Source organism: Lissotriton helveticus, chromosome 10 (assembly GCF_964261635.1).
Source record: "Lissotriton helveticus chromosome 10, aLisHel1.1, whole genome shotgun sequence".
NCBI lineage: Eukaryota > Metazoa > Chordata > Amphibia > Caudata > Salamandridae > Lissotriton > Lissotriton helveticus.
Genome location: NC_136071.1, coordinates 1,116,598,984 through 1,116,620,362, shown reverse-complemented (window position 1 = coordinate 1,116,620,362; position 21,379 = coordinate 1,116,598,984). Strand labels below are relative to the sequence as shown.

Below are 21,379 nucleotides of genomic sequence, written 5' to 3'. Positions count from 1 at the left end.
AATTCTTTTAAAAAAGCAATTTTTTTTTAATCCAAAGGTGCCATATGACGCTCATACATGCCCTTAGGGCATGTATGTGCGCCATATGCCCACACATGTCATTTTCAGGGGTGCAGCAGGGTGTTCTTGTGACACCCCTGCACCCTTGCAAATAATCGCAATTTGCGATTAGCAAATTGCTAATCGCAAATTTCCCCTTCGTTCATATGGGCCTCCTGGCCCATAGAAATGAATGGGAAATTTGCGATTAGCAATTTGCTAATCGCAATTTAGGAATGTTAAGGAATCGCTAAAAGGAATCGATTTCCTACATATATACCTTTTTGCGATTTCTAAATAGCGATTCCTTAAAAATCGCTATTTAGGAATCGCAAAAGGGTATTTTGCTACATATGGCCCAAAGTCATATAAGACTCCTACAGATATTCTCACTACATGCAAAAGAATGCGCATGTTGGTAAGTGCTGGGAGAATACTTATATCTTGTACTTTATGCCTGTGCACAGGTTAGTGGGAGTGCATCCACTGTCCAGGAAATACACTACTCTCCACCCAGGCAGGCGAGAGCATATTGCCAGCATTTGGTTGAAAATCCTGTGTACATCAGATGTAGATCTGCAATGTGTTCTCATACTATTTTGGGTCAAGTTGGGTACCAAACAATGGACCTTTCTTCACTAAGTGGTAAAGAATCTTTGTCCTGTTGAAAATATTGGGAACAAAGCCTGCTCTCTTCACTGTGGCAACTGTAGGGTGGAAGAAAAGGGGCCTACTGGTAGCAGAAAATGGAGGTTAGTTTGCTGTAGTGTCCTATTTGGACAATGCAAATGTAATTTTTGAGGCGTGTTCGTTGTTTCTGTCTCTGTGGGAGAAGTAATGATCTCGTACTATTATGTTGCTTAGCATCAGGTGCTATAATTCCATCTCTGGTCATCTTTGTGGTATTCATTGTGTCATTGTGGCCAAGAGAGATACACCCTGAAACCAATGGCTAATCTGTAACAAATCATATGTAGTCTCCAAAAAATCTAAACAGAGCTCAAGCCACAGACATACAAATCAATTTTAGGAATGCTTCTTATACAGATACTCTTTACGGCTAGAGACTCGTGATCGCAAAATGTCAATTTCTTTATGTGAAAATAGTAAACTAGCATATGTGCATGAGCTTCAACTGAAAGCGTTATGCGTCTGGCTATGTGGAAGCAAAAAACAATAAATATAGATGGAGTTTCCATTCCTGGAAGCCAAAGGTTTTAGAACTGCGATTGATGCCAGAATCCTAATATATCTCCGGGGTTAGTACGTGATTGATGATCTTCTGCAACTACTCAGGGTTTTAAGAAGTCACTTCCACCAGATGGCCAAAGTCAAGACCTGCATGTCAGCCATGCGTGGGTTTAAAGCGACTGCTAGCTTACCCACATGTGCTGCTGTTTCCTACCCTTTCCTTGTGCTCAGACATAACTGGCATCCCTGTGGTGGCTATGTTAGGGAAAAGACTTGATCACCTTCATTTGCCACCATTTTTAGGAGTTTCTCGCATACCTACTCCACCTAAAATGTTTTCTGCACATCACTATATTTTGTCACCTGAAGCATTGCTACATGGCCATCTTTCTTTTCAATCACACTCTGATTTTCCTTGTTAGCACCACATCTGTACCAAGAATCATGTCATGATCTTACGAAAGGTTACAAGCATTTACCAAACAGGTTCCCTCTTCACGCTGCAGTTCTCGGTGTTCCTGGAACATCATGCTTAGTGATTGTTGAGCGCCTGCCCCATCCAGACCGCTCTGGCCACTAAGCACTAATGGTCACTCAGGCTACTGTTCCATAAGGCGCCTGGAGTGCCAGGCCTGAATTGCAGTTGCGGATGCCTGGAATCTAGTATGAAATGGAGGGTGTCAAACTTGGGGTTCTTGGGGTTCTTCTTTCATCAAAAACAAATGCCATGACTTTCTGAAAAGGGGCGTGGATAAGCCTTATAATGACCGCTTCTCAAGATGGTGGATTTACTATAGAATATTGTTCAGGATTGCCAATATAATATGGAGTAGACTCTTTTCCTGTGATGTAATTTCCTGTCCTAAATATAATAAGGATGCATCAGAGAGCAGTTTTTCCTGTAGTTTTCATTATGTTCTTCCCTCTGCTATTATTTTTGGTCCAGAGGTTTGCTTTAAGCGTTTTGATCTTCCCATTCCTTCACCTGGATTTCTAGCTTGGCTCTTTTCCACTTCCTAATATTAGGAGGAGTTTGGTGCCTTGTTGATTTCGTCAATTTAAGTTTACATCGTCAATTACAAGCTATAAGATAGCGTAGGGGGGCTTTATGAGGGTTCTTCTTCCTCACTGGGAACCTTTTAAGTAGATATTGGACATTTGAGATTTCTAGCTTGGCTCTTTTCCACTTCCTAATGTTAGGAGGAGTTTTGTGCCTTGTTGATTTCGTCAATTTAAGTCTACATGGTCAATCCCAAGCTATAAGATTGCGAAGGGAGGTTTTATGAGGGTTATTTTTCCTCACTGGGAGCCTTTTAAGTAGATATTGGACATTTGACCAGGATGGCACCAAGCTCCTGGAAGGAACATTACATAGTTTGGGTAATCAAGAATGAAACTCATCGTTATCAAGTCCTTGAAAGGTTAGGCAGCCCAAACGACGTACTTTAAAGAAATAATGTGAAATATATATAAAGAAGCCGCAAACAGGAAATTCGACCTCTGCAAAATTCTCTTTGGATGAGATATCGACACTCAATGCCACTGGTGCTATTGTTTGGAAGGAACGAGTAATAATAATTATGCTGTGTTCGCCTCCTTATTTTCAAGTTTTATTTCTAGTTTTCACTGGAGTGAAAATTTAGTTTGCTTCCTGAATGCTGAACTTAGAGGTGCTTTTCAAACTACATCATCCTGAACCGTAAGCCTAAGGGTGCAGCCTAGACCCCGCAATCCGAAGCATAGGTTAGTTATCTACTTCTGTGATCATTTTCTATCTTGGATTACTAGACTGCACTAATTCATTCTAGTTGAATGAATGAATGAATGAAATTGGGTCTTATAGAGCGCAAACTTAGCCCAAGGGCATCAAGGCGCTAAAGCCGACTATGTGAGATGGAAACAGAGAAAGTTATACTGCAAACTGAGTGAAGAGCCACGTCTTCAGGGCCCTACGAAAGAGTAAATGAGAAGAAAGACAGGTCAGATCCCAGGGAAGGGAGTTCCAGAGTTTGGGGCCAACCACAGAAAAAGCTCGGCCTCCCCATCTGACCTTGCTGAACCTTGGCACTATGAGCAGGTTCTTATCTGCTGACCTAGAGGGAGTATAATGATGTAAGAGGGTCTTTATACCCTCTGGACCAGATCCAAAAAGAGCCTTATGAACTAGACATAAGTTTTTAAAACAAATCCTATGGTTGATGGGCAGCCAATGCAACGTCACAAGGGAGGAGGAGATGGAATGAAACTTAGGTAGGTTTAACACAAACCTGGCACCTGTATTCTGAACCAGTTGCAGCCGCTGAATCAGACCTCTGTTAATGCCCAGATAGAGGGCATTACAATAATTCAATCTGGATGTCACAAGTGTGGCCACAGCCTGTTTACGGGAATCCAATGAAAGATAAGATGACATTTTCTTTAAAGTTCTAATGATCCCAAAACAGGTGGAGACTGTCCTGCTCACCTGTCGACTCCTGGTGAGAGAATTGTCCACCATGATGCCAAGATTCTTTCCAACTAGGATGGGGCAAGGACAAGCACCCAACGAGTCAGGCCACCAATCGCCGGACCAGATATCAGGACTACTGCCAAAAATCAACACCTCAATCTTCTTCCCGTTTAGTTTAAGGAAGCTTAAGTCATCCAGGATGCAACTGCTTCCATGCAGAGCCTAAAGTTGGAAGACGCATCTATGATGTTATGAGTAATTGATACCATAATGTGCGTATCATCTGCGTAAGATAGTACCTCCAAACCAAACGATCTCACAAGTTTGGTGAGCGGGGCTACATAAATGTTAAAAAGCGTCGGGCTCAAGGAAGAGCCCTGAGGCACGCCACATACCATGGTCTTGGGAGCAGAGAAAAAAGGCCCAAGATTCACCATCTGAGTCCGATCATTAAGAAAGGAAGAAAGAAGCTCCAACGCTGAGCCCTCAATCCCTATCTCCCTGAGTCGCTCTACTAGCCTCACAGGGGACAGGGTATCGAAGGCAGCTGTAAGTTGCACATGTTGGTCATTTGGCTGTTTCCCTTTTACATCTATCCCCTGACACTACATATGCACTCATACCCCATGGAGGATCCCATTTGAGAGAGAATCAGAGACCAGGATTGCTTTCCAAGGTTATTCTTCTGCTTTCTTCGTCTTTCGCTACTTGAAAGTCTTTGCCTTTGGGTGGATATGCGCTACCTCACAACATGCTTTCCATGGCTCACTTTGCAACTTTACCACCATGTCAATATTCTGGTATATGAAACACTGATTTAATGAATGATGAATGCCCAAATAGAAATGGGCAGTTCTGGCTTACTCGAAGCTCACAAAGAGCTTGACTTCGGCTTGGGCCTTTAAAGATGGAGCGGCCTTCAATGGCTGGAAGAGCCCGCTAGGTCAGGCTCTAAGGCTAACTTAAAAACACTTCTTCCCTGCAGTGGTCTGATACATCTTCCCTATTCTGCAACAGAACTTTTTCTACAGACAATTGAGACTTCCAAGATATTTTAAACTAGAACCATGCCCTCCTGCCACTTCTGGAACTCTCTTACCATTCCAGGCTTCTCAACCACTTTGACCTTCCATTGTCTAGTTAAATACAACTCATTCACCTTCAAAGACCACCTGCACTGTAGCCTCCCGTTCCTGAGAAGAATTGTCCTGCTTCCTTTTCTAAAATTGCTGCCACAGACCATCTTGAGAGCAGTGACACTCACAACATCAACCCGCAATATGTTGTCAAATTGTTTAGGATTAGTCCTTCACATTGTTGTCTATGACAGAGACATTAATAATGAGTCTTAAGGCTGATGTTTCCCAACTGAGAAATGATCAAATGTTTTTTTCAACGTAAACTGACACAAATAAGATTTATGAAAACTTTCAAAGTTTTAATTTTTGGGGGATCAAATATAACAATAAATTAATGGTGTGCTAATCTTTCTAAGAACACAAAGCTCAAACAAGTTTCATTGAATGCTGCTAGAAGCATGGCTATAACGGTAGCTGTATTCATGTGTTATAGATGAATTGTCAAAACCGAAGTACACTTACCTTCTGGAGAACAGATCTCCCGCACCAACTCATGCTTGATCAAATTGAGGGAATCAAAATTGTTCACAAAGAACGTCTTATCATCTGACCCAGAAATATCTCTCAACTGCTCCTCAACTGCATTCTTAACTCCAATGGCGTAAATTGTGATGCCATCATCTCTCAGCTCCGCTGCAGCTTCTGTCACCCGGTCTTGAGATTCTCCATCTGTGATGACCACCAGGGACTGTGGCACTTTATGGGGCCGGTCATCAGCAGCTTTAATGAAAAGGCTCTTCATGGACTTCAGGGCCGCTCCGGTGCTGGTACCCCCACCCAGCTGGTTAATGGACTGCAATGCCTTTTTTAAGCTTTTCTGGCTAGTGTACTCGCTGATTGTGAATTCTATCTGTGGATCATCAGAGTACTGGACCACGCCAAAGCGCACTTGGCTAGCTCCGACTTGAAACATGCCGATCAACTCTTTCATGAAGGTCTTCATATCCTGAAAATCATCGGGATAAATGCTCCCGGATCCATCAACTAGAAAATAGATATCTGCTTCTTCTGTGTTCACACAACCTAAGGAGATTATAGAAAAAATTGTGAATTATGTTAAGAGAACTCAATTTGTTACAAACACTGGCCGCAGTCATTGAATCAAATGCTGCAATGTTGCCTTTCATTCCTACACTTTTTCCAATGTACAAGAATAAAACATGTGTCCTCATTTTTATTTCTTGCACATAGAAAACTGAAGTTGCCAACATGAGGCGCTATTCACAAAGATAAACTTAGACATTTGGTCTAAACGTCGACCAAACATCTAAGCTTAGGACTTTGTGAATTCACAAAGTCATTTACAAGTAGTATCTTAATGTCCGCACTCGGGTCGGATCTCCGCCCAAGTGTAGACATAAAACTAGTACTCGTAAATGGCATTTGTAAATTCCCAAAGTCGTAAACTTAGACGTTTGGTCTAAGTTTAGACAAATCATCTAAGTTTACCTTTGTGAATCGGGCCCATGGTCTGGAGCATGACATACTAAAGAAAAAAAAGTTGTACACACAATTGCTCTTCATTTCTCTCTTGTAAATGGAAATTTGCATATCTTTAATTAACTTATCACTCTGAAAAAAAGCATTCTTTTTGGATTGTGCACATTAATAGGGTGTTGACAAATATCACCCCTAGTCAGGGCATATGTTATTGGGCTTACATGAATGTTTGAGTGTTTAGATGTTTTCTCTCTGCACAGATTTGTTCCCTATATGGTGAAATGTTACTATTTAGCAGCCTTACAGCAGTACTGCATGCAAGATCATCTGCAGTGAGATTCTTTCTTAAATTACCTACTTCCACTAGGACCTACACATTAATGTACTCCTAAGGTTGGCAGACATGACCTTCAAAACAACATTGCATGTAAGACTGAATTGTTTATGTATTGTCTTCAATGACCAGTGCCATTGCAGACACAGCCATTTCTAATCCATTTACTTATGTGAAAAAACCACTCCTAGGCAATCAGAATAATTCAGGCAGTATATATAGACAATGCAATTTCAAAAAGGCAATGTAAGGAGAAACAAAAAGAGAAGAGAAAACATGTACAGAATAGATTCTGTCTTTAATGATTAATTGTTAAAAAAACTCCTATTATAAAAAAAATTGTGTAATACAACACAATATCTAATCCATACACATTTATAATACCATATATATAAATCAAATAAAAAAGTTTAAAAAGTGGCAATATCTTTACGTTTTCTCTAATCCATTTACTTGTACATATCTGTTTTGTCACTATTTGTGTAACAGGTGTAGATTGTTTCTGAAGTAGGTTGCCTAAAAAATTGTGCATTGTAATGTAAACAGCACTATATCAGTTTTTGGTGGTAACACATGTGTGATAAAATCCCTGGCATTATCCACTGCATGCCTCTTACCTTCCCGTAGGGTGCGTTGAACTGTAGGGGCCCGGAATGCTGTAGACACAATGTGATTGCACAGACCTTTCTTCAGTCTCCATTCGAGGTTTGGCAGCTGCAGGAAGGATTGTGCGGTCGTGACATGTTTCCTTGGTGGGTATGATGCAATGGTGGCAAGCTCCCGCTTTGTGGCATTCTGAAACCCCACAGCAAAGACTTCCACTCCGGCCTTCCGGAGCTTTGAAGCAGGCTTGGTGAAGTTGTCCATAGATTGGCCACTGGTCATCACAACAGCGACCTGCTGTACTCCGAGGTTTTTCCGGCTCCCTTTCTCCTCAATAAACACCTTCTTTCTCAGGAAATCAATGGCTGCTCCTGTTCGAGAGTTGCCCCCTCGATAGGGTAACTTTGTAATGTAATCCAACATTTCAAACTTATCGCTGAAGGCATCAAGACTAAACTCCAATCTTGGCTCATCACTGTAAAGCACTAGACCTATTCTGACATTATTTAAACCTAAGTCCAGCGCGTTGATGACTGTAGATAAGAAGTACTTGGTGAGTTGAAAGTTCTGTGTTCCAATGCTGGTCGACTCATCGATAAGGAAGACTATGTCCGCTACGGAAGCACTGCCACAAACTAGACATAATCAAGACAAAAAAGGGGAAACAATATTGTAGAATTAAACTACTTATATCAAAGGGTATCTAGGTTTATATGGGAAGATCAACCACTAACAAGGCATTGCCAGATAATAAATCCAATATAATTTATAGAGGAACACTATATAAAGCTCATGCATTGCTACTTCAAAAAAATTCTTGAACATGTTCTTCTTTGGCACTTGCCATGTGAGTTGATAAGCGGTGCAAGCAGGAGACATCTATCTAAGATCCCTATGTAATGAAAGCGGCACAGGATTTGGGAACCTCAGGCAGGTATAATAACAAGCCCCAAAGGGTGAGTGAGATTGTCTGATCTCACTAACCTGACGAATGGATGTGGGAACACAATCTTTGTACCCAGGATTCCTAAACTCTGCTCCCACTGCCTGAGGTATGCAAGGATTAGGAGTATATCATTAAAATTTTTATGTAAACACAACCCGTTTTCCTTAGAGCAAAACGGGTTGTGTTTAAACAGAAAAAATGAAATGTTTAAATTTCATTTATTAAGAGCAGGCAGTGGTGCCTTGGACCAGTGCGTGCTCTTAAAAAAATGTATTCAACCATTCTCAAAGGAGAAGAGCTCTCTTGGGGACCCATTGCCATTTGGGAATGGGTTACCGCCAACTTTGAGTTGGCGGTAAGGTGCGAATGTTTTGCAACCATATTTTGGTCGCAAACTATTCATACATACCAATGTGAATTGGTGTTTAGTTTACCAAATTGCAATTCGGGCTGTGTACATCAGAAAAGGCAGTTTTGCGTTCGCAAATGGCCCGATTCTGCGAATCTGGAACTTTTGTGAATGCAAACATGTTACAGACATCTAGTCCATAGTTCTTTATTCCATGTTTGTGGAAAGGTTTGCAAAGCATTTCTGACACTAGTGATTACATTTCTGTTCATGACCCAGTAGAAGGCATAGTTTAGAAAATCTCTGATTAGAGTACTTTGTGGTTAGATTTTTGAGAACCCTCACATGCTAGCTAGATATTAAATGATGTGTAATGTACAACCCCAGCCCTGAAGAGCTCAACACTCATGCTCGAAATATGGGAGCACAATCCTTTTGGCTTGAAATTATGACCTCATCTGTTCTGCCTCTTCCCGATGATCTCAAGATGCCCACAATCAACTACACACTATCAGGTGGACCTATAACCTACCTCCAGTGCTAAAATTACATTTCAGTTCATTTTTGCATCATGTTGTACCTTAATCTGGGGTCCAGTCATTGGTGTTGTCCGCACTCAGATTGCCAAACAGAGGTCTATATAGATCTTTGCTAAACACTTCTAGTGGAGTGGTGTGGCTCACTGGTTAGAGGCGGCAGACCCGTAAGCAGAGAACAGCCCGGGACCAGGGTTCAATTCCCGACGCGGCAGGGTAGTTGACCAGGGTCAAAACAGACTCGATAATTCTCGCCTCGGTGCCTACTCTAACCAGGGAACACACTCGGCAACTCTGGGCATTAAGCTTGCCTCATCTCTACAACGGCCCCCCACAGACGCCGGGGATGCCTGGTTTCACCTTGGAGATACCCAGAAAGGGACCATCTCACAGGGAAAACCAGGACGGGTTCCCCAGCAGTCTTCAGCGCCAGGATACTCCATGGAGTCGCAGTGCGCTTTACAAGTACACCCACATTTACATTTACTTCTAAATTTTGCTTGTGCTTTATTAATAGATTTGAAAGCAGCACAAGTTATTTTAAGACATTTAGGTCAGATCTTGCCTTCTATTAAAAACCGTCCCTCAAAATAGGTTTTCCAATTTGTCAACCTTTTCCTCACTTCACGGCTCTCAAACATGCTACATAGCATTTTTGCTTAACAAACATGTTATTCAATTTACCAGCTATTAATACATAGTATGTCAGTGTCAATACAATGGATGCTTTTACCACATATGACTTTGCAAAGCAGATGCCTTTTCTACTCATGCCTGCGACATGCATCTTTATCACACATTGTAAGTATTATAAGGCAAGTAAAATTCCTATGAGTGTGTGTATATATATATAATTGAGAAAGAATACAAGGGTATTCGAAACGCGTCTGACAAACCTGAAATAAAGACCTGCATTTTCCACAATACTTTGGAGTCTGTATTTCGTCCTTTGGTTGTGTTCCGGCTGGGCACTACAGAGAGGTTCGGAGATATCCAGATATATATATATATATATATATATATATATATATATATATATATATATATATATATATATATATATATATATATATATATATATATATATATATATATATAATATATATATATATATATATATATATGTATATATATATATATATATACATATAATACTTTTTTTTCTTAATCATGAGTGATAAAGGCGCATGTGGTAAAGGGAAAAAAATGTACCTGCGTGGTAAGGCATGTGTGGTAAAGGCTGCATGCTAAAGACAACGGTGTAAAGGCCGTTTTCCAAACTGGGGAGCTGATGTTGAATTTCGAGGACAGAATCCATGTGGGATCATGAGGATAGTCACAGGCTGTGTTAAAGAGTTCAGTTTTGATTCACTGTATATAAATGTATCTTATGTGGATATCCTGAAAACTTTGCATGGATCTCCTACAAGTGGACCTACACTGGCCCTGGATGTAAATGTTTCCCATTAAGATTTGCTGCATGTAAATAAATTTGATATGCAGATTCTGAATATCCAGACCTGATATATAGACATTAGATACCCAACTGATAAGCAGTCTGGCCTTGGAACAATCACAGTGCTGAAGGCCCATGCTTTGAACATTGCCTTGCACGCAGCCAGCTATGATTGGATGATACTTGGTGGAGATGACCATAGTTCTGAAGTAGTTGAGCTCTTCCAGGTTGTGAGTCATCTCAGATATTAAGCTAATTGATCAAGTTATGATTATTTCTCCAACAAGCTGGATTTTTAGATGGTTAAAGCATGGAATGCTAATCTTCTTTGATAATAATTCTTCTCTTGCCAACCACAATTACCCTTGTTTAAAAATGTATTAAGGGACTTAATAATAAGATTGGGGAAATATCAATTATAATAATAACAACAAGAGCTCTGTAAATAATAAAGGTGTACTATTATCTAGCACAATCATATTCGGTTTATTTTTATATTGTCTTTGTAAACATAGATTTCCCTTTTTATAGCTCTATAAAAACATCTATTATTATCCAGGACAATGGCACTCAATTTAGTTTGTTATACTGTCTTTGTAAACATAGATGTGCATGTTTATAGCCCTGTAAATAAAAATGTGTATTATTACCCAGCACAAGGGTACTAAATCTAAAAAGGTCTGAAATTTTTAAGGCTACGTTAGCTCTCACAGATTTAGGTCACACAGAGATCTGCAGAAAGCACTTAATTCACTGAGCATTTTTTACAACAGTAATGTCTGCGGCAAATGCATATGTGACTGAGTTTCTAACTTAAGTTGAGTTGTATCTTACATTTGAATTTTTGCAAAAACTGAAATGCTCTTGACTATCAAAATGGTTGGCAAATATTTTAGGAATACATTTGTACTGCACTTTAGGGTTGTAAGGGGAGTATTAAAATGTGCTTGGAAATATTGGATTCCTGCAGTTAATGTCAGTTTTGTTATCATCGTGTCGTAGTCCGGTGTTAGTTAATGCCGCAGCCATTGGGTTCTCCAGAAGACTAACCAGGAGTGCAGGTTAATATTTTCCTTCACAACAGGATGAATAGTAGAGAAGTGAACTTTTGACTATATATTTTCTGTAGAAGAAAAGTTTGAATTCAGATGCATACATTGTATTTAAGATAAAGGCTTCCCCTGTTTGACTGTATTGACAATTTATTTTGTCAGTCCAACACCTCTAGTACCAAGTACTACCGGGCTTTGGATTGCTACTGCAGTCAGCAGCAGCTCTTTGACTACAAATAGGTGCTTAGTGACACTTTGGAGCAAGTGTCTGCACTTTACAAATAGATCTTTTAGAAAAAAGCCAGGCCCTGCATGTCTAAATTTACATGAGATCTCTTATTGGTTAGATGCCATGATTCATTATAATTAGAGAAAGGAGTATCTTTATTAAGATATGATAATCCCATTAGTTATTGATGTAAATTCCTTAGCAACAATTATCATATAGATATGAATTATTCTTCGAGTGTTTGGAACAGTTCTTTCGGCAGGCCCACTAGTCTTTTCCAAGGCAGCCGCTTCTTTCACCTCCTTATCCATGGACCAAGCATCCCTTACAAAGGTAATCAATGTGGAGTTTCTTCCCCTCCTCATCTGTACAGGCCACAGGACCAAAACATATTGCTAAAAAATCTGGCTGGTCTCTTAGCTCTTTAAACAACCTTATAGGAACATGTCCCTTGAGTGCTGCAGAGTGGCTTAAGTTTGAAAAAATCCCATTGAATAAAAATTAAATTGGTATTTTGATGAAAGTACACCTAACTTCCCACCTTAACTGACGTTTGACTTGCTAGGGTTAGATCACATCTATGTGATAGCCCGTTGGCTACAAGTTTTGATTGCTTTAGATCTACAGTGCATAGGCCTGGTTACAAGTATCACAGAAGGCCATGCAGTGTTTATTTCACCCATTAAAATATTACACCGTCGGGTTTGGAATCTAATTGTTTTGATAAGTATAACTTATTCTGAGTCCTTAGTAATGGGGAAGTAACTATGAAATTTTTAACTACGTGCATCAAATTCTGCATGTGCCATTAATTATCACCTCTTGTCCCACCATCCTGGCCAAGCACTGCCAAATGTTAATGGAGGGAGTAGGGGACGATATTGCACCAGATAATTGCCGGATGTTATAAAGTTTGAACAACTCAAAAAGGAGATTGCAATGGACATCAGAATTATCTGAACAACTTTTAATCAGGCCCTAAGTCTATTTCTATCCTGGTTAGTTTCAGACATGGGGGCTCAAGGCCAGCGTGTACAATAAAGTCAACTTAGGGTTCTGGTTTTTACTTGGAGGGCACAGAACAATTGACTACTTCATAGGATTTTATAAATCTGAAATCCACTATACACTGTAAAGTACTCAATATCTTCTCTAACTTGTTCATCTGTTTAGGGCTTTCTGCAGCTTTAATTACTCCCCTGAATTTACACATATCCATATAGTCTGTACATATGTATTATAGGTATATCTGCATCCATTAAGCACCCTAAAAACTGTGCATCGTGGTGGTAAAGTGTTTCACAAATAGTTTAAAATGGTTATGGAATTTCAAGCTCTAACATAGCAGGTTTGTCTTTAAAATGTTAATTCTTGGACCAAACAGGCTAAATGTTATGCTATGACGACAGTCATGGCGGTGACAACATTTATGGTGGTGACACACATCATCACATGATTTTAAGAGTTTTGATTACAGTTTTGGATCTTCATCTATGGGTTCTCAGGGTGCACTTCGAGGCAGCTATTTTGGTGGCCAGAGTAGGAGTCCCTTTTTGACATATAACTTTGCCTAAAATGTCTTCCAAGGCTTAAATTGTATTTGCACTGCGTTATCTGTCGGCATCTTGCTGAACGCTCTTGGATCCCTTTATTTAGAGCTGCATGTGATTACACTCTGTAAAGAATGGTGCTGAGAAAGATAATGGTCCCTTTCAGTTATTTTGTATCCTTTCCTTGTATCTCTACAATGTCGAAAAGGTTAATCAGAGGTGGTTTTTCCTTGGCCATGTGATCAGGAGCACAGATCAATTCCTGCTCTGTTGCAAAGTTGGTCAACACTTTTAAAAAAAAAATATTTTACTTTTACTATGTCAGCTTTCCACTTACTAAACATAGATGTAGCAGTGGTGAGAAAACTGAAATTGAGTTTTAAACAGTTAAGGGGACTATCTGGAGGAAGGTCCTGTGCCCTATGAGCTCTACAAGAATTGAAGCCCTTGGCTGACAACTAACTGCTGTAGTATAAAGTCTGCATCGACAGTAATAGATGTTGAGCATGATCAGATTCTCATAGAACACCTTGAACTCTGGGGGGATGTATGACATTACAACGCATGCTTTTACCACGCATGCCTTTACAACGCGGTTTTTACAACGCAAACCTTTACAACGCATAGCGCTTTGGGGTACTGGATTGTGAATAGTTTAATTTACTATTCCAACTCCAGTCCCCGTGGACACTAGGGAAGGTGTTGGATAGTAAATTAAACGTATTCCCTATCCTAGAGCGCCCCCCAGCGCAATGCGTTGTAATGGTTTGCGTCGTAAAAGTTGCGTCGTAAAGGCACTGCGTGGTAAACGTTGCGTTGTAAAGGATGTTTCCCACTCTGGGGTGATCAGTTCTGGAGTGGTTGCAAAGCAAACTGAGGAACTAAAATTCCTTAGACAGCAGGGACCACATTACAGATAAGTAACACTGCACACCCTTAACAGTGTTTTTGTGAGTGCAGACTGAGACAGTGCGCCCTCTATTCACAGCAAATGTGCTGTGTATACTGCATGCATGATTGGCTGTTTGAAATTGCCGATCCACATGTCAGTGTGTAGGTGGCCACCCGACCTCACTTTTAAAGGGTAAGCTGGTATCCGTTACCACCCAATCGGTGTCATTGGGAGGCCCACTAACAGTGTGTTACCTTGTATGTGGCATAGATCAGTTTGTTTGCTGATGGTCTCATTGCTCTGCACATGTGCCTGTAACATAGCACGACGGCAACGGATCCATACATTTCCATAGGGGCACACCTATGCAAATGAGGGAAAGGCCTCTTGAAATTGAGCTGAAGCATATTCAGCAACAAAAGGGTGGGCATCCCTTCCTGTAATTCCAAACTCCAAACTATCCTCTGGTTATCAAAAGCAGGTGCTCAAGCACATGCGTCCCGTGGGCACTCTGTATAGAACAACCCTAGTTGTATTAACTAGGATTTGAGGCAGATGTGGTGAGTGCTTGGAATATGTTTTAAGTGTCAGCAGGAGAAAGAGAAAGGGCATTATTTGGCATATTGACTTGTGTAAGATACATGCTAATTCCACCTAAAGTAGTTTTTACTAACATTTTGAAAAATAATGAACAATTGATATGTTTTTAGTTAAACATGGATAAATATTTCTATAGCAATAATAATAGAACAATGGATAATATTTAGAAACAATTACCAATTTATTTTTGCCTCTTACCCCCTCAGTCAATCACTCACCTGCTGGGGACCTTAGAGCCGGAGTCAATGCCCTTGCGATAACGTCAAACTTCTGCTCAATTTGGGATTGTAGGATGTCCAGAATTTCTTGGGGTAGTTCACTGAGTTGCTGCATATCATTTAGCTGGAAGGCAAGTGGCGGGGTAGCTATGCTTGCCAGTTGTTCCAGATCAGACTCCTTGACACCAACAGATACAACCGTGACTCCCGAAGATCTCAATTCTTTGGCAGAGCTTAGAACATCATCCTTCGACTTCCCGGCTGTGAGGAGCACAGCGTACTGAGGAACACCTTGGTTAATTCGACTTCCCCCTTCTTCAGTAAAAAAGGTGGAACGTGTATAACGCAGCGCACTACCAGTTTGTAGGGGACCTCCTTTGAAGGACAATCTCCTCCGAATATGGTCTAGCACCTCTTCCCTGGATGGGTAGGTATTCAGAAGAAACTCGGTTTGGGGTGCCCCGCTGTACTGAGCCAGGCCAATCTGATATTTCTTGGTCCCTACATCTAATTTTTCGACAATGCTGGAGAGAAACTCCTTCATCTGCTGAAAAGTTATTGCACCCATGTTCACAGAAGAATCAAGGAGGAAAACCACATCGGCAAAGTGTTTAGAAAATGCTAGAAGAAACAAAAACAAAACCAACAACAATTAATCAAATAACAAAACTTTTATTTTAAAATTATTCATTAAAAACAGTCACTAGTACTCTTGGTCCTTTTCAGGTACTATGTATTTGTCAGTTTGCATATTGGGAGGGTTTGCCACCATTTTGTTTGCTTACTGCCCCGTCAATATTGTTCTTGCAGCCCATTCTACCTCCTGCCTCAGTTGGCTTCCATGACTGTCTCTGACCTAGCAATGAGGCACTAGGTGTGCAATCCTGGGCCATATCAGGGGGAGATTGAGCATTTCATCCTATGCTTGGCTCTGGTATAATCTGAAAGGAGCAACGTTCTGGATTGTTCTCATTGCCCACGTAATTCATTCGCTGTGATCTTCCTTTTTGTTTGTTCATACAGACACATAAGCAAACTCAAGCCCCGACTCAATAAAACTAGCTTCTGACAAAACACCTACTTCACACCATTCCATGCCATTCCTCCACCTCTCAGAATCTCACACCCGCATTCTCTCCTATAGGTTGAACAAATCCCCCTCCACTTGCAGATATTTATTGTCCATTGCAGTCCTCAAACCCAACAACCTTGCCATACTTTTCATCACAGAAAGTTATCCCACACCCATCTCTTCCCTCATCTTGAATGAGCATGTCTTGATTAGCTCTTTAGTTGCTTGCAGTAAGAAGATCCACAAATCAGGTTACAATCATTCAAACAACCTTATAACCACTCACAACCATAGTTTCCCATCCATCCTATCATTCTGATCCCTTACAGCCCCTCACTCGACCCCTCTTTTTATATCATGTATAAAGACACCTTAGGGGCGTGGTCTGCAGCTGACCAGGTTGGCTGCCTGAAATGGGAGCACCACTCCCGGGCCCACATCATCTGCACACATCCATTGTGCCATTAGCCGGATTACCGGATTGCTTTATGTATGGCCACTGGGGGGGGACAGGTAATGGCATCCCGCTCCCCAAATTATAAATGTTTAGCTGCTGAGGCAGCTCCAGCGGGCCTGGAGGTGGGCCCTCGTGGGCTGTAGCCTTCTTGCCTGCCACCTATAATCTGCCCTCAAGAGGGTTTCAGTCGGGGTGCCTGTTAGGGTGACCAACTGGCATTGGTGCAAATTCAGGACGGTGAGTGTAAAAATTCAGGACAAAGGGTCAAAATTCAGGACACAAATTCAGGACAGGAGGTCAAAATTCAGGACAAATCTTCAGGACAATAGGTACGTTTTACAGACACATCAGAGGTCGCGCAATAGTATATAAGTAAGCCCAGCCATTTCCAATCATATTCAACCATTTGCAAACCTATCCATCATGTATCCTTCCATCTATCATTTCACTCATCCATCCCTTCATCCATCCCCTCATCCATCCTTTCACTCTCCATTATCCATCCATCCATCCACCCACCCTTTCACCCTATCCATCTGTACACTTATCCATCCACCCTCATCCCATCCATCCATTCACTCATCCATTCAGCCATTTACCCTTTCACCAATCCAGCCATCCTTTCACTTACTAATCCTTCCACCCATCCACTCTTTTAGTCATCATCCATCCTCCCTTTCTCTCTCCATCGACCCTTTCACTTAGCCATCCTTCCCTCCATCCATCCATCCACCCACCCATCCATCTACTCATCCACTCATGAATCCATCCATTGACCCTATCACTCATCCATCTATCATTTCACTCCTTCACATATCTATTCATCCTTTTGTCCATCTACCCTCCCTTTCACTCACTCATCCATCCTTACATCCACCCTTTCACTCATACATCCATTCATTCGCCCTTGCACTTATCAATCCATCAATCCATCCATCATTTCACTCATCCACCCACCCACCCATCATCCACCCAACCATCCACCCACCCACCATCCACCCACCCACTCATCCATCCTTTCACCCACCCACCATCCAATCCACTGATCCATCCTTTCACCCATCCACCCACCCACTCATCCATCCATCCATCCTTTCACCCACCCATCATCCATCCATCCTTTCACCCACCCATCATCCATCCATCCATCCGTCCTTCCCCTCATCATCCATCCATCCCCTCATCATCCATCCATCCTTTTCCCTCATAATCCATCCATCCTTTTCCCTCATCATCCATCCATCCATCCTTCTACCCACCCACTCATCATCCATCCATCCATCCTCCCCCTCATCATCCATCCATTCTTCCCCTCATCATCCATCCATCATTTGACCCACCCCCTCATCATCCATCCATTCCCTCATCATCCATCCATCCATCCATCCATCCTTTCACCCATCCCTCATCATCCATCCACCCACCCTTCCCCTCATCATCCATCCATCCACCCTTCCCCTCATCGTCCATCCTTTCACCCACCCCATCATCCATCCATCCATCCATCCATCCTTCCCCTCATCATCCATCCATCCTTCCCCTCATTATCCATCCTTCCCCTCGTCATCCATCCATCCATCCATCATTTCACCCACCTATCCATCCATCCTTCCCCTCCATCCATCCCCCTCATCCATCCATCCATCCCCTCATCCATCCACCCATCCCCTCATCCATCCATCCTTCCCCTCATCCATCCTTCCTTTCATCCATCATCCATCCTTCCCCTCACCCATCCATCCCATCCATGTATCCTTCCCCTCATCCATCCATCCTTCCCCTCATCCATCCATCCTTCCCCTCCATCCATCCCCTCATCCATCCATCCCCTCATCCATCCATCCCCTCATCCATCCATCCTTCCCCTCATCCATCCATCCTTCCCCTCATCCATCCATCCTTCCTCCCCCTCATCCATCCATCCCCTCATCCATCCATCCATCCCCTCATCCATCCATCCATCCCCTCATCCATCATCCTTCCCCTCATCCATCATCCAGCTACCCTTCCACCCATACAACCAGCTATTTACATTTTCTCTCCATCCTTCCCCTCACTCAACAATCCATCCATCCTCTCTCATCCATTTATTCAATCTTTCATTCATCCATTCACCCTTTCACTAATTCATCCAGCCATTCACCCACCCCTTCACTTACTTACTCGCCCACTTTTCCATATTAATTTTGAGCTGAGCCCTTTTGAGAAGAGGCCCATCAAGAACTTCACCCTCGCTGCAGGGGCCGTTCCAGGACTGGGACAGAGGCCACCCAGGGCGGAGACAATATCCACCACAGGGGGGGACAAGAGCCATCACAGGCGGGGGTGGACTGGAGCCACAACATGGGGGGACAGGAACCATCACAGGTGGGGGGTGGACTGGAGCCACCACATGGGGGGGACAGGAGCCATCACAGGCGGGGGGTGGACTGGAGCCACCACATGGGGGGGACAGGAGCCATCACTGAGGGGAGGGCAGGAGCCATCACAGGAGAGGGAACAGGATCCACCAGGGTGGGCACAGGGGTGGGCATGCAGTATTCTAGTATCATCTTGGGCACCTCGCCCCCTCCTGCACAAGACAACGAGAAGACAGGCTCTCTGTCCAAAATGCTATCCCCCACTGTGATGTACAGTACTTACAGGAGATACTCTAAGAGAACTGATTGAACTGATTGTCCTCCATACTTTGTTAATCAGTGTGGGTGCGATTGTGACATTTCTTTATTGTATTACATTATAGACTGCATGTTTGAAGAACCGAGGTTTGCTTACAATTTAGTGACAGTAATTAAGCTCGGTGAAGAGAAGCACATGCTGCCTAGGTGTAATCAGGGGTGTAATCTGGCCGAGTCTAGGATGTTGGGGCCCTGGGCAGAAATGGAATGTGTGAGCCCCCCTCTAAATAGCACAGACATGATGCATTCAGGGCTGTTTGCATGTGAATAGATGTCGCTGCTCCTGAACCTGCAGCCCCTCCCTCTCAGTCACCTTCGAAGCACCTCTTAACAGGTCATCAAGGGCTGGAGGTGGGAGGGTTGCCATCCCGCTGTGCCTCTCCAATGCTGCTGAGTATCTGAGGAGCTTTGGTGCAGCATCGGAGTGAAGAAGGGAGGTGGGTGCAAGCTGTGCCGGCTTTAGGGTGGGGCAACCGGTGCCCTGTTAAAATGACGGACAAATGGCGTCCGTTAAAGAATCCTTCATGGACAACGGACAGACGGCCGAAATTACGGACTGTCCGTGAAATTTACGGACGGTTGGTCACCCTAACTGTGCCTGTGTCCTTCATGTAACTTTGTACCCCTCCTCCACCCGCCGAGGACGACAATTCTGTGGTGATTAGTGGTGCAGCGGCTGAGGAACTGAGCTGGCGTGAGAGGTGAGGCTGCTCGACTGGACCAACCTCAGTGGGGGACCTGCGGAGAGCAGGCCGTCCAGGGGTGGCCCCTGGGGCTCTCTACCTGCACTGTCCTGGGGGGGCTGAACAACAGCACCCCTCCCTGCCTGTGACCTGGAGGGAGCGCGGGGGCGACCTGCTTGGTCTGTGACCTGTGGGGCAGCACGGCCAGCTGTTTGGCATGGAGTGCTCAGTGGCATTTCAGCTGGCCCTGGCCTACACTCCATCTGGCTGGCTGGTGTTGGCTCCTAGGTCCTTATTGGAGCTGGTGTGCAGCCCTGGCGTGTACCCGCATATCCTGGGAAGTGACAGCACCTGGGGTGTGTGCGCAACCTTTGAGCCACTCCTTTTCGGCACCAGAATTGCGGGTTCTGCGTGGCGCTGGGAGCAGGAGCCCTGGACTTCACCATGCAGTCACTTCTGAATGGCCTCCCCTCTGCTGCCCCTTTCTGGCATCTTACCAACTCTGCTTTGCGATTGCGAGGACCAGCTCTGATCGTCCCCTATATGAATAACTAAACCTGAAGGTGAGGTGAGCGGCCCTCGCATATCCAATGCTCAACATTGTGGGATGTCTTAAACTGTGGAGCCTGGGCCTCACTCAGCTGCACACTATGCCATCAGCCAGACCTGATCCCCCTGCAGTGCATGCCTTTCTCCTTACCGGTCTTTGGATGGGAGGACTTATTTGACAGTGGTGTGTGTGTACCTTGGCTCCCTTTTAGCTGGAGGAGCTTGAGATGTTATGAATTAGCGCTTTGCATCCTTACTTACGAGAAAGCATTCTAATAACGCTTATAAAACCACACAAACCTCAGGATCATCCGGATTACTACAGCCCCCACTTATTAATCAATACTGACACCCAAACACTTGCTGAAGTGTTGGCTAACAGGCTGATCTGGGAAACATCCATAACAACGCAGGCATTACCCCGCACTGCTATTACAACGCTGCTATTACAACGCAAGTCGTTACAACGACTTGCGCTGGAGGTAGCTGTAGGATAGGGAATAGTTTAATTTTCGATCCAACACCTTCCCTACTCTCAACTAGGCTGGAGTTGGAATAGAAAATTAAACTATTCCACTATCCAGCGCCCCTCAACGCAAGTCGTTGTAACGACTTGCGTTGTAAAAACTGCGTTGTAATGGCATGCGGGGTAAAGCCCGCGTTGTAATGCCGTACAACCCCTCAGGATGCTTTTCGGACTCTGCACCAGCTGAGGCCAGACAAGAGAAGAAGTGTCTGTCTTCTTTGACGCCACTAAAGCTTTTGACACTCCTTGAGTGGCCTTTTTTATCCATGGTCAATCAATGTTTTGCTGTTGGACCTCATCCCTATTGGCAGAGGCACTCATCAAGGTTGCTCTCTGCCGCCCTTGCTTTATGCTCTGGTGACTGAGCCGCTGGCCATGCCCATTCGTCAAC

The 21,379-nt window shown here is 43.2% G+C and overlaps 1 protein-coding gene across 1 annotated transcript in view; it reads right to left on the bottom strand.

Annotated features, from left to right (window-relative positions):
• The window catches only part of LOC144784828 (collagen alpha-4(VI) chain-like), a 509,156-nt gene that overhangs the window by 220,368 nt on the left and 267,409 nt on the right, over positions 1-21,379 (bottom strand). The window contains exons 6-8 of the mRNA XM_078663887.1: positions 15,024-15,644; positions 7,210-7,830; positions 5,281-5,841 (exon numbers count right to left, since the gene is read on the bottom strand). Of these exons, the coding sequence (XP_078520013.1) occupies positions 5,281-5,841; positions 7,210-7,830; positions 15,024-15,644 (1,803 nt within the window). The remainder of the gene's footprint in view (positions 1-5,280; positions 5,842-7,209; positions 7,831-15,023; positions 15,645-21,379) is intronic.